The sequence below is a fragment of the Cydia strobilella genome, chromosome 21 (genome assembly GCF_947568885.1).
Source record: "Cydia strobilella chromosome 21, ilCydStro3.1, whole genome shotgun sequence".
In the NCBI taxonomy this organism is placed as follows: domain Eukaryota; kingdom Metazoa; phylum Arthropoda; class Insecta; order Lepidoptera; family Tortricidae; genus Cydia; species Cydia strobilella.
Genome location: NC_086061.1, coordinates 5,852,465 through 5,868,525, shown reverse-complemented (window position 1 = coordinate 5,868,525; position 16,061 = coordinate 5,852,465). Strand labels below are relative to the sequence as shown.

Sequence of the window (16,061 nt, the reverse complement as noted above, 5' to 3'; positions counted from 1 at the left end):
TCATAGTGGCTAAGGTTATCTGTCTGTCCAATATCTTGGTCCAATGTGCATTGCGTCTTACTCTCTCACATTAGACAAAGGAATTAAAAAAAACTGATTCGACTAGTCAGTCAACTACCCTATTCTTGATATCAAAGATTTTTATTATTATTTATATAAAGCTAAAGACGACATAAAGATGGATCTCAGTTGGTCTGTTTTTTAAAGGTTTATAAATAATAAACATCATCTATCGTTATAAATAAAATACTTTTATTGTCATAAAAATAGACTTACAAATAAAAATACCAACATTAAACATTAATATTCGTCAATAATATCACAATCGTTATCATTAGGCGAAGCGAGTTTCTATAATACATTCGATCAGACTACCCTCATAAGCAATAAAAATGGGTCACCTTGTTCTTTCAAAGTAATTAATTTTCATTGCTCAGTCATAGATTGTCTCCCACAAATCGTCGCTATACTTACTCAACCTCACATCTGCAACAATCATTTGATGGAAATGTCGCTTTTCTTTCATTCGGAATACGGGTGTTTTTGTCATCAAAAGAGTGTTGCAGATACGAGGTTGAGTTAGTATAGCGGCCAAATAGTGCATATAAGACACGCTCTTAATCCACATCTAATCGGCGTGCTTGTCAAAAATATTAAAATACTAATTAAGTACAGCTTATTCCTAAACAAAACAATAAGTCTTAGTTATTAAAAGGAGCTTGCAAATGCACACAAATCCACATACGTACGTATACGTCTCATTCAGACTTAAGTAGTTATAGTCTTGTATGTTTTCCGAAGATTGTCAAGGATGTGAGGGCAGTCAGCTGCAGAGAAAAGGCGCATAGAAATTTGTATGCAGGGTTTTCTCTGCAGCTGATTGTACTATGATCAAGGTTATATTATTTCTGTGCTACTTCGTAATTTGTCCTATGTCACTATTAACAATATTATTACGCCTTTTACTTTGACAATTTAAAGTACAAAGTACAAAAAAATCTTTGAATGTAAGTATAATGTCCGTTTTAGTCTTACATTGTAATTATTTGTGTAAGTACGCGTTGTTTAATAATAAGTACAACTGCGCCGATAAGTGGAGCCAACGAGCCATCTTATATGCTCTATCTCGCAGGACATCATTTATGCACAGAGGAGTCATATATAACTAAGAACCCTGTCATATGTTATTAAACATTACGTCATACGTATTAAGGCACGAGTGGATTGAGCAAAATGTGATTGCGACAAGGTTCGGTGTGATTTTCTAAGTTAACCTCGCAAGTCCCAGCGAACTTATTCAACAAATTAGCTTTGAACTAAGAAATAAAAAAAATTTAAATTCAACAAAACGGCTGTAAATACAATAAGAATAAACACGCTAAGTAAAAGCAGATGGCGCTGCAATCATTAAAAAAAAAACATATCTTTCTTAGATGTCAAATCAACAAAAAAAATTAACTACAGACCTTGGTTTGGTTCTCAGTTCGAATTCGATTTGTAATTTTTCACCACACCATCAGCTGGTAGAGGCCGGCTCTCTTGATTGTTAAAAAACCGGCTAAGTGCGAGTCGGACTCGCGCACCGAGGGTTCCGTACTTTTTAGTATTTGTTGTTATAGCGGCAACAGAAATACATCATCTGTGAAAATTTCAACTGTCTAGCTATCACGGTTCATGAGATACAGTCTGAGGACAGACAGACAGACGGACAGCGGAGTCTTAGTAACAGGGTCCCGTTTTTACCCTTTGGGTACGGAACCCTAAAAAATGACGAGAAAGTTGCATTTTATCCACATGTGTGGCTAAGTAATCAAATGCAAATTTTGAGTAGTTACCTGGTAAAATTGACTTTTTAATTATGATTTTGAATAATAAATATTTAATAAAATTCATTTCGAATGGATTTAGTTTGATATTGTTTGATATATTTTACAGTTAGTATTTTCCTTGCGTTGGTGGTGAAAAATTTTGTGTTTCACTCGGTGGCAAAATTTGTTTTTTAAACCAGTTACACATTTGTATATTGCACTCGTTGTTTTGACAATATGCGTGCTTAGTCACTGGATGTCATTTCATACGAATAACAAATTAAGCATGAATTGTGTTATCATTTAAGTACAAACATGAACTACCACCTAAAGTCGTCGTCAATAAAAAAAAAACTAGAACTTGCAAATAATGTAAACATTGCAAACAAACCATTTTACCTTCATTACTTCGTAATCTCGCTCTTTAAAAGGACAACCATGACCTTATCAACAGTATATACTTAAATATTTTATTTATATAATTTTTTAGTTAAATTAAATGTTAATTATTAATATTTCAGGGAAAATAACCTTCGTAAAAATGTTAGGTTATGTGTCAAACGCTAACACAATCTGCCATATTTGTTTACATTATTTGCAAGTTCTATTGACGACGAATTTACAAATCTGTTTATCATAATTTAATGATATGAAACATTTAAACCCCTTAAACCATTTGACATTCCTTTCTAGTCATACGATTTCGAACCGTAATTCTTATTGTAAAGATGCGTTTTTGTTTTAAGTATGATGGCAAGCATGGTATGGCTTCTCTATATAGTAATAAAAGGTATCTCAATGATATAGGTTCACTGTTTTATACTACAAAAGCCTATTGTTTTATTGTGTTGTTTTTGTAGATAACAATTTAATTTATATTAGTAATCCATCTTATAAGGGCACAAGGGTCTGTTGGTGGTATTCTATAGATTTACAAGACATAATAGTAAGGGGACAGCTCATAAAATTGAAATTTCCTCAGAAAACCACACTACCACAAACCTGCTCAAAAAATCATAACCGACACATCTCCTTCCCCGTCTCCACATCTTTCCTCTTCTCCTTCTTTCTAGAATCCTCTAGAATAGCATAGATCTCATCTACGCTGCGGTCCTTAGTCTCAGGGACCCATAATACTGTATACAGTGTGCCAAGGAAGCAAACTATTGAGAACATGACGAAGACCCAGTGGATACCGAGGAGTTTGAGGAGGGGATCGTAGGCCTTCGTTTGAAGGAAGTCACTGAGGGCGTCGACGCTGCTTACGAAGGAGGTTACCATGCCTCGATGCTGGAAAAGAGAAATGTGTTAGGTATTGTGGTTACAAAAACGAATGTCAATAAGAAGTACCTATTTACTTAGGGCGGCATGAGGTACAGAATATTTCGGCCCAAAGAATTTGGAATTTCCTGGAACGGGCATTAGTAAAAAAAGGCCGCTCGATCACTGCTTGGTCGACGTGGCACCCATAAAGGCTCGCAATAATAATAAATACAAAAAGAGAAGATAATGTGAGGTGTTTCTGTGTTAATCTTTGTATGTATAAATACCGGGAGGGGTATTTGACATCTACCTATGTATGTAACACGATCGATGTTCAATATTTTAAAATTCTCCAATACGGTGAAATTATCATTTAAAATTACGAACTACGAGTAATAGATCTTATTTACAATTTTGTAGTAACATAGCAATTGCATCCTGGGATAACTCGTGGAATGCTTCAATAACTTAATCATTGCTTCCAAAAATGACGATGCCAATGCATTGCCGAGAGAAAAGTACATGTGATTGGACTCTGCTGGAGTTGATAATCGTTCCTAACCTAAAGAGAAGACAGACAGACAGACCTTTAACTTTTCTGCATCTTTCAATAACTTAGGCCAAAAAACTCTACTTACTTGGAACGAGAACAGCTCTGAAGTGATCACATAAGGCACAGGTTGGTAGCCTGCTGCATCCGCAAAGATGCACAGACACATGGCTAATACTGGCAACCAGCCCGGTAACCAGAAGCCGACGCTAGTGATGTAGAACCAGGCGCCCAGGGCCAGCATGGAGACGCCGGTTGCGAACGAGGTTCCGGCGAGGAGCCACTGGAAAGACAAATTCGATTAATAGTTATTTGTGCAACAAGAGAGGAAAGTTGGTTTTTCTTGCGAGTGTTACTCAAAAACACGAAATGTAAAATAACTTTGCTCTCGTGTTGCACACATAATTTTTCACTTCAGTAGTGAGAACATATTAAAGGTTAAAATGTATTTCGAATTACACAGAATAAACAGAAAAAGTATTATAAAATGTACGATACGATAAGATACGATACGATACGATACGATACGAGACGACACCGGACCGGACCGGACCGGACCGGACCGTACCGTACCGTACCGTACCGTACCGTACCGTACCGTACCATACCATAAAAAAAATGTAATAAAAGTATGAAGTTCATGGCCTTCACTAAATTAAAAAAAGCTACATTGTTTCACTCCCTGGAGTGAGGAAAGTCGCACTTTCCTCACTCCAGGGAGTGACGAAAGTAGGCTTGTTCGAGCTGCTGAGGTGAAAATAATATATCAATATTTATTTAATGACTTTAATATGCACATTCGTACTTTCGTTGCATTTTATGGCAGCGTAGGGATCGAAGATCATAAGAAAATAAATAAAATGAATCGGTGTAACCAATCTAAGTAGAAATTAGTTAATAACATTTAATGGAGATCAGTTCGAGCACTTCAAATGTGATGGTGAATTAAGGAAAATATTGAAAAATACCTATCTTAGTCGGCCTTGACCAGCAACAAAAAGAATGTCACTCAATTTAAAGCTTATTTTACTATTCAGTTTGTAGCTTACAGACGATAGCACTACTTATACATTTCTGGACCAAAAACTACGCTACTGTACGGCCGAACAAAAAATACATTACATAATTTTTTTCAGTTTCATTCGGTATGCTGGTTACGTTTAATAAACGACACCATTCCTAATATTGTCTTCGGTTCCTAATATTGTTGTCGGGATGTATTATAAATTCAATATACGCGATATAATCCGTTTTCATAGTTTTATGACACCATTCCTGTTACATTATCTACCGGTGATAGAAATTATTAATTGTAAATTTTATTATTTCTCTAACACATTGAGATTAATCGACAAAATGTTGTGCAAGTTTCAAACTAGATTGACTAATGCAAAGAGGATATAATAAGATAGAGCGGTGCTGTCATAGTAAATTTTGTAACCACTGTAAATTCACTACCATCTATCGACATACTTTAAAACTAAAAATGAAGATTTATAAAAATACGTTCAAATGTATTTAAATATGGATAAATGATTTCTTTATTTGCATTAATTATTTTTATATGATTTTGACCCATGTTCTTTAACGGATATGCGTTAAAATTATAAATAACAAACGAAACCGTCAACGCCCTCTTTACGAGAGTAGGCCAAAACTAGTGGCGTCATCTGATCGAGAATCAAGTTTTCGTAATTTATCGAGGCACGTTTTTTCCTTAGACTGTATCCATCTATTACGGAGTTATCTATCTTTGACTAATGTTTTTCGAAAAATATCATAATATTACCCACAATTGACGTATTTATCTTGTCAAGGGAATTCCTTAACTTAAAGCTATTGTTACCTGATAAGAGTCACCTTCAAAAGATGAATCAGTAGGCCGTTGGGAGAAAACTTCCCTAAATTTGAGGTATTGTCATTCAGAACAAGTTTCCTGTACATTTGTTTAGGTTTTTCCTTATGGTGTTTACAATTACGAGTGATTATTGCAGTTTGCCCTTGCTTTGCGTTTAGGCACGTTTAGGTAAAACAGTTATAAGAAGAAAGATTAAACCGAATAAATTGATAGTCAGTGAATTAATAAACATCTTTTGAAAAATTAAGATTAGCGATACGACCACCTGTTCTCTACTTAAGTCATTGTATCATCGTTCATGTACAATACACGCCGATCACCAAGCGTTGCTTGAGATAGTATGGTTCCTAACAATACCCTGATTGCATCGTTCATTACCTATTATCTTACCTTTCGTCCAGTCTTCTCCACTATACAACTAGCCACTATAGATCCAAGCAGTTGTATGCCTCCCACCACAATGGTCTGCTTGTTAGGGCTGAGCTTCAAGCTGATGGACTCCGAGGCCTGCTCGAAGATGGAGCCAGCGTACATGAGGACCACCAGGTAACCGCAGGTTTCTTGTGACAGCATGACGTTGAGAGAAATCCGGAATGCTTTGAAGGTCGTTTTGTCACGCACTGGAAATTGCAAAGATGTTTTTAAAAAGTGATATAGCATGGGGAGCAAGGTCTTAGATCCAAAAAAAAGTTGTACTCCTGTTCTCGGAATTGAGGAATTTTTGGTTGTGAATAATATCGTCTCACGATTCCCGTCGTAGGTACGTTGGGCTTTATCAAAATTTTAGACATAGTATAACTAACGTTGTTAAGTACGTTCATTATAGTTGAGTAAGTACGTTCATAATGTAGGTAGAGAATAAGAAGAAGAACTATTTTTTACATATAACCCAGTTGCCAAGATAATTTGATTCGGTCTTACATATAAAGATAGAGTAGACTTATAAACTTCCCCGTTTTCCAAGTTAATTCAAAGATCTTTGTGGGAAAATGTCAGCTTAATTCAATTCAATTATTTATTTCGAAACATTTTGATCCATATAGTGCTAGTACAACAAAAGTAAAGTAAGTAAGTATATAGTGTTAGTAAGTGTTATAAGTCCTCTGACGACTATGAATCATAGATATAATAAAGTTCCGATTAATAATGAAATAAAACTATGAAAACGGATTATATCGCGTATATTGAATTTATAATACATCCCGACGTTTCGAACTCTTTACAGCGTTCGTGGTCAACGGGTGACTGAGGAAAAATTACAAAGTGCAAAACTACCCACATACTAAAAATAATGAATCATCATAGACTATAAACTTTAAGGCTGGTTGTACATGCAAAATCGGTTCATAAGGCTAGTTAGCAGCTGATTGAGGAGCTTAGTACCACCGGAGTGGGTTGCCATGTAGGAAGAGTGTGTATAAATAACCTAAGCTACGCTGACGATATGGTGCTGCTAAGCCCTTCAATCAGGGCGCTCCAAAGGCTAATTTCAATATGTCAAGGCTATGCGGAAACGCATGGCCTAAAGTACAATGTAAAAAAAGTGAGCTTATGGTTTTCAAGGCCAGATCTAAGACCTACACCAGTTTGCCTGATGTAAACTTATATGGCACACCTCTGCTTAGAAGTAAGCAAGTTTAATTACTTAGGCCATTGGGTTACTGAAGATCTTAGCGATAACTGTGATATAGAGAGGGAGCGTAGGTCGCTGGCCGTGCGGTGCAATACGCTTACCCGCAGGTTTGCACGTTGCACACACGCAGTTAAAGTAACGCTTTTCAAAGCTTACTGCCAGTCTTTCTACACGTGCAGCCTGTGGGGTAGCTATACGCAGCGGGCGTAAAGCGACCTACGAGTGCAATACAACAACGCTTTCAGGATGCTGGTGGGGCTGCCTCCTCACTGTAGCGCCTCCGGGATGTTTGCGGAGGCGCAAGTCGACGGTTTTGCGGACATCATGCGGAAGCGGTGCGCCTCTTTACTTAGCCGCTGGCGGGGCAGCGCTAACAGTATCATGATAGCGTTGTTGGATAGGTGGGACTCCCCTCTGCTGCAGCAGTGGACAAAACTCCACACTGCAGTAAAATAGGTTAATTTATACTTAGGTATGTAGGTTAAGATTAGTTTTGTAATTCTTCTAACACTATTTTATAAGTTAATGTAATATGTAACTAACAACTATGGATTTATGTCCGAAATAAAATTCTTTTATTTATTTATTTATTTTATACACTACAATGTTTCATGAGTAACTATCGCGGTAACCGAAGACAATATTATTTTCCGATTAATAAGTTAATACAAATGCTAGTTAAACATATTGTGTGGTAACTGTATTTGACTTTGTTAAACTGTTCGCGATACGGATAGAAACTGGCCATAATTTCTCAGTAGTTAGGTACGTTTCAGTAAACGTACCTAATCTCCTACTTCATTCCGAAAAGCAAAACCTGAAAGTTCGGCGGTGATATGGTGGATCCAAAAACGGATAGGCATTGGCTTCAGAGAATCTTGCGATGTCTTCAGCTATCATTAAAACCAGTCGAATGTTGCTTCGTACAATTAAATAATAACTGCATATTATTGGTTACTTTATCTAACCTCACAGAGGATAACTGTCAACTTAACTAACTTAACTGATCTGAGTCAGACTGAGGTATAGGACCTAAATGATATAGAATTATTCTAAATGGTTGTGGGCAGGGATTTTACAAATAACATCTAGGTATAATCTATATTATGACTCGTATTCATAAATTAATATTAAAATGGCTATTAAATTGGCACGTGCAGATATCCTTGATAGTGGTAACTTTGCATTTTAAATATAATAACATTTTGTACCTGTTTTGCAATATGAATATATGATTTTATATAGACTTAAAAAAAACTTCCAGAAGGGCGTAGAACATTTGTATTTGCTACAATTCATCAGGGTCCATGTGATACCATAAGAAATATGTAAATACTACCCAAAAGCAAAATAAATGAAATTCTAAAATATGGTGTTCTAAAAATTAATATAAATTTTTACTACATAAGTACAGTTTGTAATGTTATATAATTCGTATTTGCCTCACTATGGTGTGGTGAAAAATTTCTGTTTCACTCGGTAGCAAAGTTTATAGAACCCATATCATTTTCGTACCACGAGCTTAGCTAGCAATTTTGGAATCTTCCGCTTGCTCGGAGGCGCAACAACAACTTTGCGCCCTTGTAAACGAAATAACTAGAATAGAGTCGGACCAACCTAACTCTGCATGGCGTTTGCAATGGCAAAGTGTGGCAATGTCATCATTAATGTAGAATTTCTATGAAAATATACCGTTTATAATAACACTCACCCATTTTGTTCTGTTTAAGTTGGTGCAAAGTTAGCTTACACTATGTTGCTGACTGTACTTAACTACTTGTTAGTTCCGTAACTCAAAAGGAAAAAACGGAACCTTTATATCCCTTTTAGGATCACTCGTGTCGTGCGTCTGTATGTCTGTCTGTCCGTCTGTCACAGCCTATCTTCTCCGAAACTACTGGATCAATTAAGATGAAATTTGGTACACATATGAAAGTTTGTGACCCAAAGACGGACATGTAACGTAAACAAATGGATTTTAAAATGGATGGGGGTAAATAAGAAAATTAAAAATAAAGTTTTACAAACTATACATGACGTTATACATATCAAATGAAAAAGCTCATTATGAGAATCTCAAATATATTTTTTTTGCAATTTTAAAATAGATAGTTTAGAAGTTATTTAAGAAAATGACCATTCTCCCCCTTTATCTCCGAAACTACTGGGTCTGAAATTTTGAAAAAAAGAAGACACAAAATAGTTCTTTACCTATAGATGACAGGAAAACCTATTAGAAATGTGCAGTCAAGCGTGTCGGACTTAATTAGGTACTTAGTTTTTGATCCGACCCCTACGGGTTTTTTAAAGACATTTGAGACATTTCACTCACTTTTCACATACAATGTGTAAAGATCGTGTAATGTACGGAATCCTTCGAACGCGAGTCTGACTCGCACTTGGCCGGTTTTTTTTCACTTACCACTTACATACCCATAACATTAGTCGAGAACATTCTAAATAGATTCTAGTACTGTATTCGAATCCTGTTTAGCCAGATACGAGTATCTAAGTAGCCCGTCGATTTATCTACTAGACAGCTTTAGCCCCCAGGCCTAGCTCATTTGTCAAGATTGCCTGATAGTAGGTACTTAGTCTCTTTAGAAACAAGATATTTAGCGAGTAAATTGGAATGCATTAAATAGCAAAAAGTTGATCTTACTCGTATGCACACCACACACGATTCATGAATAATAAGTTAATTAAGTATGTGCGGGCTCACCAAAATCCGCCACATTTTGGTGAGCCCGATGATAGTTTAAATTTTGATTTGTGGATTTGACCTTTACCGGTCACGTTTGAATCTTCGGGATATAGAAATAAACATGCCTATTTTTTTTGGATGTCTGCGAGTCCATTATAGATGCAAAGAGAGAATGCTAAATTTAAAATTTAAATTAGTTAAATTTAACATATTTGACCCCACTAAAATGAAATGGCACGAAGTAAGGTTATTATGATTTATTAGTTTTTTTGGCACATTCTGACGTCAGTAATTTTTACTGACTATTAAAATACCATTAAATAATTTCACGGTTTAGACTCACTTATTTTAGTCACTCGCGCGACATGTTTCGGAGAGCCTAGGTCTCCTTTCTCAAGCACTATTAGTGCTACAAGTGAGTCTAAACCGTGAAATTATTTAATGTTAGTACCTCTGTCTCACAACAGTTTAAATTAGATTATTAAAATACCTTTATGCTTTCAGATATTTATAATATAGACTCACTCGTAGATTGCAACTAACCTATGCTCATCCAGGTGGCCTTTTGCATGGACCTGGACAGCTGTTCCTCTCTGTCCAGCTGTTGGATGACTTCTTCCAGGTCCTTGTTGTCTGTGCTGGTGTTACGCAGCCACGCTAGAGCCTCACGTGCCTCCTAGAATAAAAGTCATCATTTAAACTGAAATAAAAGTAATCAAACAATAATATAATAGTATGTAGTAGTTGTTTTATAATTTGTATACCTAGTAGTGTTTCTACTTAAAATGAAAACAAATTAAAATATATTCTAAAAATAATTGAATTGGGTGAAAGCTAATTGTAGACGCATTTTTAGCGTATAAAATTAAAATTGCGCGAAGAACAGAAACTTATGGAGGCAGCTGGTCTTCAACAGAAGGACATGATGTCACAAAAAATGTCACGCTCACGATCGTCGGCATTGAGGGAACGACTGAAGAAGAGGAGATAATTGTGAGTAGATGGCGCTCTTCTACTCGTATATTCTTAATGTATTATTTTAGATTATATATGTACGAAAACCTTATTTACAGTCAGGTTTTTTCTTATTTAAAAATGAGTTTAAAACATTCTTCATAGTTTTAATCCACAACATTTTAGTTTTACAATCTTTCGGAAAACGAATAGGTATTCCCATTTTGGAGCAACCCGAGAAGAAAGCCTCATTTTCGCTAAAAATTTATAAAAACTTCTGCCAAACTTTAGCTTTTTAGAACACTGGCATTGTCAATTTGATTGGAGCAGCTTAAAGGATGACTTACGCTAGACCGGGCCGGTTTCTGGTTTAACTTCAAAATGATGAATATTTTTTTTTTGCTTATTAATGTTGTTTAAAGTGTAAGTAATACATACAGTGTAGGTATAACCTATTGGTAGCTTATTATGCAGGGAACAAGCGTGGAAGTGTGCAGCTAATGAAGAGTTTTATTAGTCTTGGAACACGTTTAACCATTATTTAGTCGACACCCGGAAATGCATTGTGGCTATTTGTAAAGTCCAACTATCACTTTACTAAAAGCACACACACTTTTGAAATTTGATGGCAGCCAATTTTTAATACCGGTCAAAATCATAACCCTCCTTTTGCGGCCGTAGTCAGGTAAAAGAAGAAGAAGGTACAGTCTATTATCAACCGTCAATTTTGACAAGCTTTAAATGGTTACCACATTACCCTGTTTCAATAGGACATAGTCGACAAGTCATACAAAAACCCCGTGAGTTGTCCCTCAGTTTCCGTATACTTTGGGAGCATACTAATTACTTCCTCATAGTTTGCGACCTCAATAGATAACGCTAAAAAACTAACATTTCGTTTAGTCAAGTTTTGAATACTTTGCAACATGTGATCATCGTTTATACTTCTAGTCAACTGCAACAATATTTGGCACAAATAGTACTTTTAGAGTCAGTAAATTCATTGTAATTTTTTGCATATTTTCTTAAATAACTTTTAAACTATTTGTCTTACTTGAGGTTCTCACAATGAGCCCTTTAATTCTATATATAACACGATATAGTTTGTTAAACTTTTTTTATAATGTTCTTGTTTATCCCCCAAAAGTGTATCTATATATATATTCATTTATAATAATTATTAGAGGTTTAATTTCTGTATAGTAGTATAAACCTTACTGTAATCCTGGCCGACGGCGTATGACATTCAAATATGATTGACGTCGTTGTTGGCTTTTAATTCTTGATTTCTTGTGCTATTAAACTCTGCTATATATTTTGTTATAAAATATGTGTTTAAATTAACCCATACAATAATAATAATAATAACATGATATTAACGCTCTCCAAGGGGTCTACGTGTTGAATCTATATCCCCACGCAAGCCTATCAAAAGACCGGGATTTATAGGCCAATGATGTCCGAGGAGATAATATATTCTTTACTTTACTCGTCCGTCATTGGGTCACAACCTTACATATGTGAACCAAATTTCAACTTAGTTGGTCCAGTAATTTCGGAGCAAATAGGCTGTGACAGACGCACGAGTAATTATATAACTTCCATTTTTTTTCTTTGCGGCAATGAACCCTAAAAATATATCAAAATGAAAGATCCAAACCATTTCCATATCATTCGTTTCGATTGGCGTTTTCTAATAACGATTTTCATCTGTTAAGTTCTTGGGTCCATTTCATTCATGCATTTCAACGTGCGTTAAGAGCGTGGCGTTCTAGTACTTTAACTAAGCTAACCAGTATGATTAGATTCTAATTTTAGCTCAGCCACAGGGCCTGGATAGCTATTCAAGCTTTGCAACATAGTAGGCTCGACTTAAATGTGCGGTTTCCGATATCACTATAGGTATAAGTACTCTAGCGATGATCTTCTTCTTCTTCCTACCCTTATCCCACGTTATGTGGGGTCGGCACAACATGTTTTTCTCTTCCATTCTCCTCTATCTTTCGTCACCTCAGCACTCACTCCTTTCTGTCTCATATCCTCTTTCACACAATCCATCCATCGCTTTTTGGGTCTACCATACGCTCTCCGTCCATCAACATTCATCCCTAACATTCTTTTGCCTATACTCTAGCGATGATAAGAGGTATTTTGTAGGATAGTTATGCAATAAACAAAACATACACTTTGTTTGTTGCATAACCTTAGTTTTTCCTATTTATTATTAAGAAAATAATTAAAATTTAAATAGGTTCTCATTCTCACAAGCGATTCTAATTGTTTCGATAACAACTAAGTTGTTATTGTTAAGACGAAAAATAATTAACTAAGAGAGACCTATTAGGATTTAGTACAAAATTTCAATTAGCTTTGTTATTTATACGAGATTACAAAAAGCCTCCATCTAGGCGAAGCCTGGTTATTGTAAGCAATTAGTTTTACATTTTCTCAGTTAATCAGATGTTGTCAAAGCTACTGTATCTAATACAGTTGCAACGCCGGGAGCGTGATGGGCTCCTTTGCATCTGGAGGGGCGCCTATTTTGTGAATATAGTTGGTTTAGAATTTAGTTTAACTTAGGTTAAAGATTTATGTAATAGGTAAGTAGATTTTAGTTTATTATACTGTATCGCTGTATTCCAACAATAAATTGTTACATGTATATAACATATTATGTATGTATGTGTGAATCTGAAGAGAAACACCAAAAAGTTCGTGTTAACGAGTTTTCGTCTTATAGAAGGTGATGCAGCATTTATTGAAAGCGGTAAGTTTTTCATCTAGTTATTTTTAACAAAATTCTTTATTTATGCAATGTCTACGTGTAGGACAAAGTATTGGCGTATTTTGCATGAATCGCTTACGAAATATTTGCTTTAATTCCGAATTACTAAGTAAATTAAAAAGTTTATTAGGAAACAAGCAGCTTTAAGATGATACCAATATTACGCTATAAAATAGAACCAGGCTCGGATAGTCAAAAACTGGGGCCGAATGTCCCTTACGTAACGATGGAATGCTCCTAAGTCCAAAAGTATAACGGTTTTCCTTAAATACATAGATAACTTATAAACCGACCACTATAAATACAAATTTAATGCCCAATAGCCCATTAATTATAAATATACATTTCTGACAGGTTTATCATAACAAAAACAAATTAAATGCCTTTTTATTATAACTCAAATCAAATCCGCGACTGCAGATTTCTACAAATCTGGTCATGTTACCATAAATATATAAATAAACATCACACAAGCCATACATTAGTGCCAAGTCCTTCGCCCGCTAAAAACCACTTTCGGCTTCACGTGTTTTTACTGATTAATGATCTTGACGTAGAAGATAAGGTGTAACTGGTAGGCTGTTTTACTAACAAGAAATCAAATCACTATATGTATACTAATATGTACGAAACGTCAATAGTATTTTATACAATCGTGATATAATGGAGCTTTTCAGTCGAGTACCGTGAACGACGTGTGTGTGTGTGTGTCCGTGGTCGGGTACGAGATTGAAAAGCTTGATTATATCACTATTGTATACAATACTTTTTCTACGAGTAAACAAAAACAATACTTTAGACTAATAGTAGAATCATATAGGTAAACAAACCAAAAGTATACAGCTAAGATATTTGAGCATACAAATCTAATTTAGACCGTTTTTTCTCGATTTTGGCGAGCTGTGATTTGTCAATTTCATTATAGTTGACTAAACTGTTTCGAAATGAATATATTTTTATTTCATGCCATGCCATTAAGGTGCCGTAGGTTCAGAGAGCGGAGTTTGTGAAGAATCGTACCGCTTTTTAGATCACAATATAAATATGTTATGAAATCCGTTTTACGAAAACACGCGGAGGTCTTTTCATAAAATTGATTTCATAACTGCTATGAAACGAATTTAGAATTACAGGCAAAATTGTGGGCATTAGGGTTTTCAAAATGATGTGATACACCTAAAAGGTAGATGTTTAGATGTCGACACGAAAAACAAAACAATGCAGTTGGCAATTTCTACCAATGTATAATTTAGTCTAGACAATTTTATTATCTTATATTATGAGATTTTGTCAAATGCTCGTGTCATCTGCTTGTTTAGAAAGCTTATCTTATCGCAAATAGTTTCTTATCACGTATATTTATGTGCACAAGGCTTTACTTAAAAGGAGAATATTTTTTATAGCTTTCACCTGTCAACGCTTTAATTTATTCTTTTCTTAAAAGTTCACCTTCATTAAAATTTAAGTAATAAGTTAAAAGTAAATAGAAAGCCTTGGTGATCACGTGATGCTTTCTATAGAGAACAAAACCCGGACCCGGACCATTATATTAGCGTCGTGAGTCATCCTTAAAACAATCCCTTCCAGACAATCTATTATTTTTAATATCAAATAATAAGGGTTTTATAATATGGTTGCCCATAGTTGTAGCTGTAGATCGTGATGGACTGCTGCTATCTAATAGATTTATATCTAAAATTAAGTTCTTAAATAAACTCAACTATATTTAATAACCTCTAGCGTCCCACGGTCCTAATACTAGTACAAATTACCCCAAATTATTAATTAATTAATTAAATTTAAATCCTTTCCTTTGCTTTCCTTAATTCCATTGGTTCGAAATCGACCGCCGCTAAATGCGAAATGAGCCACTAGAAGAAGCCGATGGACAATAATAATCAACTCAAATTCTTCAAATCAATAAAATTTCGGTTCTAGAATGAACTGACCTGTATCTTCCCCTGTTTCACCAGGAACACAGGTGTCTCTGGCATCGCCATGAACGCCACCAGATGCAGCACTGGCACCGCCGTGCACAGCCACAGCACGCTGGCAAAGGAAAGGACGTCCCCGGCCACGTAGACCACCAGGTAACCCAGGTTTTGGGACAGGATGAAGAGGGAGCCGAGCGCGCCGCGGACATTGTCCGATGCGATCTGGTGAGCAAGAAATATCCCATCAAAAACATAAATGTGAAATGAGAGCCAAGTTGTTGACTTCGCCGGCAAAAAAATTTAGATCTATATTATGACCTTAACCATAAGGCTCGCACTGTCAAAAAGTTATCAGATCTTTTGTAGAGCCCAGCTTCTAACTCTACAGGCTTCATAAACTCTACACCTTAATCAAAATACGTGGCTTGAACGTTTCGCTACCGTCACATGTAACACAGTAATAGTTATTTGTTATACAAGGGTGCAAAGTTGTATTTTACCCACGAGTGTTTTAACACACGAGAAGTAAAATACATTTGCACCCGTGTGTAACACAAAACTTTACCCCTCAC

General features: G+C 35.6%; 1 protein-coding gene across 2 annotated transcripts in view; it reads right to left on the bottom strand.

The window, feature by feature from the left end:
• Positions 1-16,061, bottom strand: part of LOC134751012 (solute carrier family 2, facilitated glucose transporter member 8-like) — a 78,169-nt gene that overhangs the window by 12,894 nt on the left and 49,214 nt on the right. The window contains exons 5-9 of one of the 2 annotated variants that reach the window (XM_063686331.1): positions 15,505-15,711; positions 10,360-10,492; positions 5,870-6,099; positions 3,710-3,904; positions 2,799-3,098 (exon numbers count right to left, since the gene is read on the bottom strand). In XM_063686331.1, the coding sequence (XP_063542401.1) occupies positions 2,823-3,098; positions 3,710-3,904; positions 5,870-6,099; positions 10,360-10,492; positions 15,505-15,711 (1,041 nt within the window). In that variant the 3' untranslated portion in view covers positions 2,799-2,822. Of the gene's footprint in view, positions 1-232; positions 3,099-3,709; positions 3,905-5,869; positions 6,100-10,359; positions 10,493-15,504; positions 15,712-16,061 lie in introns of those variants that run through there. The other variant, XM_063686330.1, reaches the window with a different exon arrangement.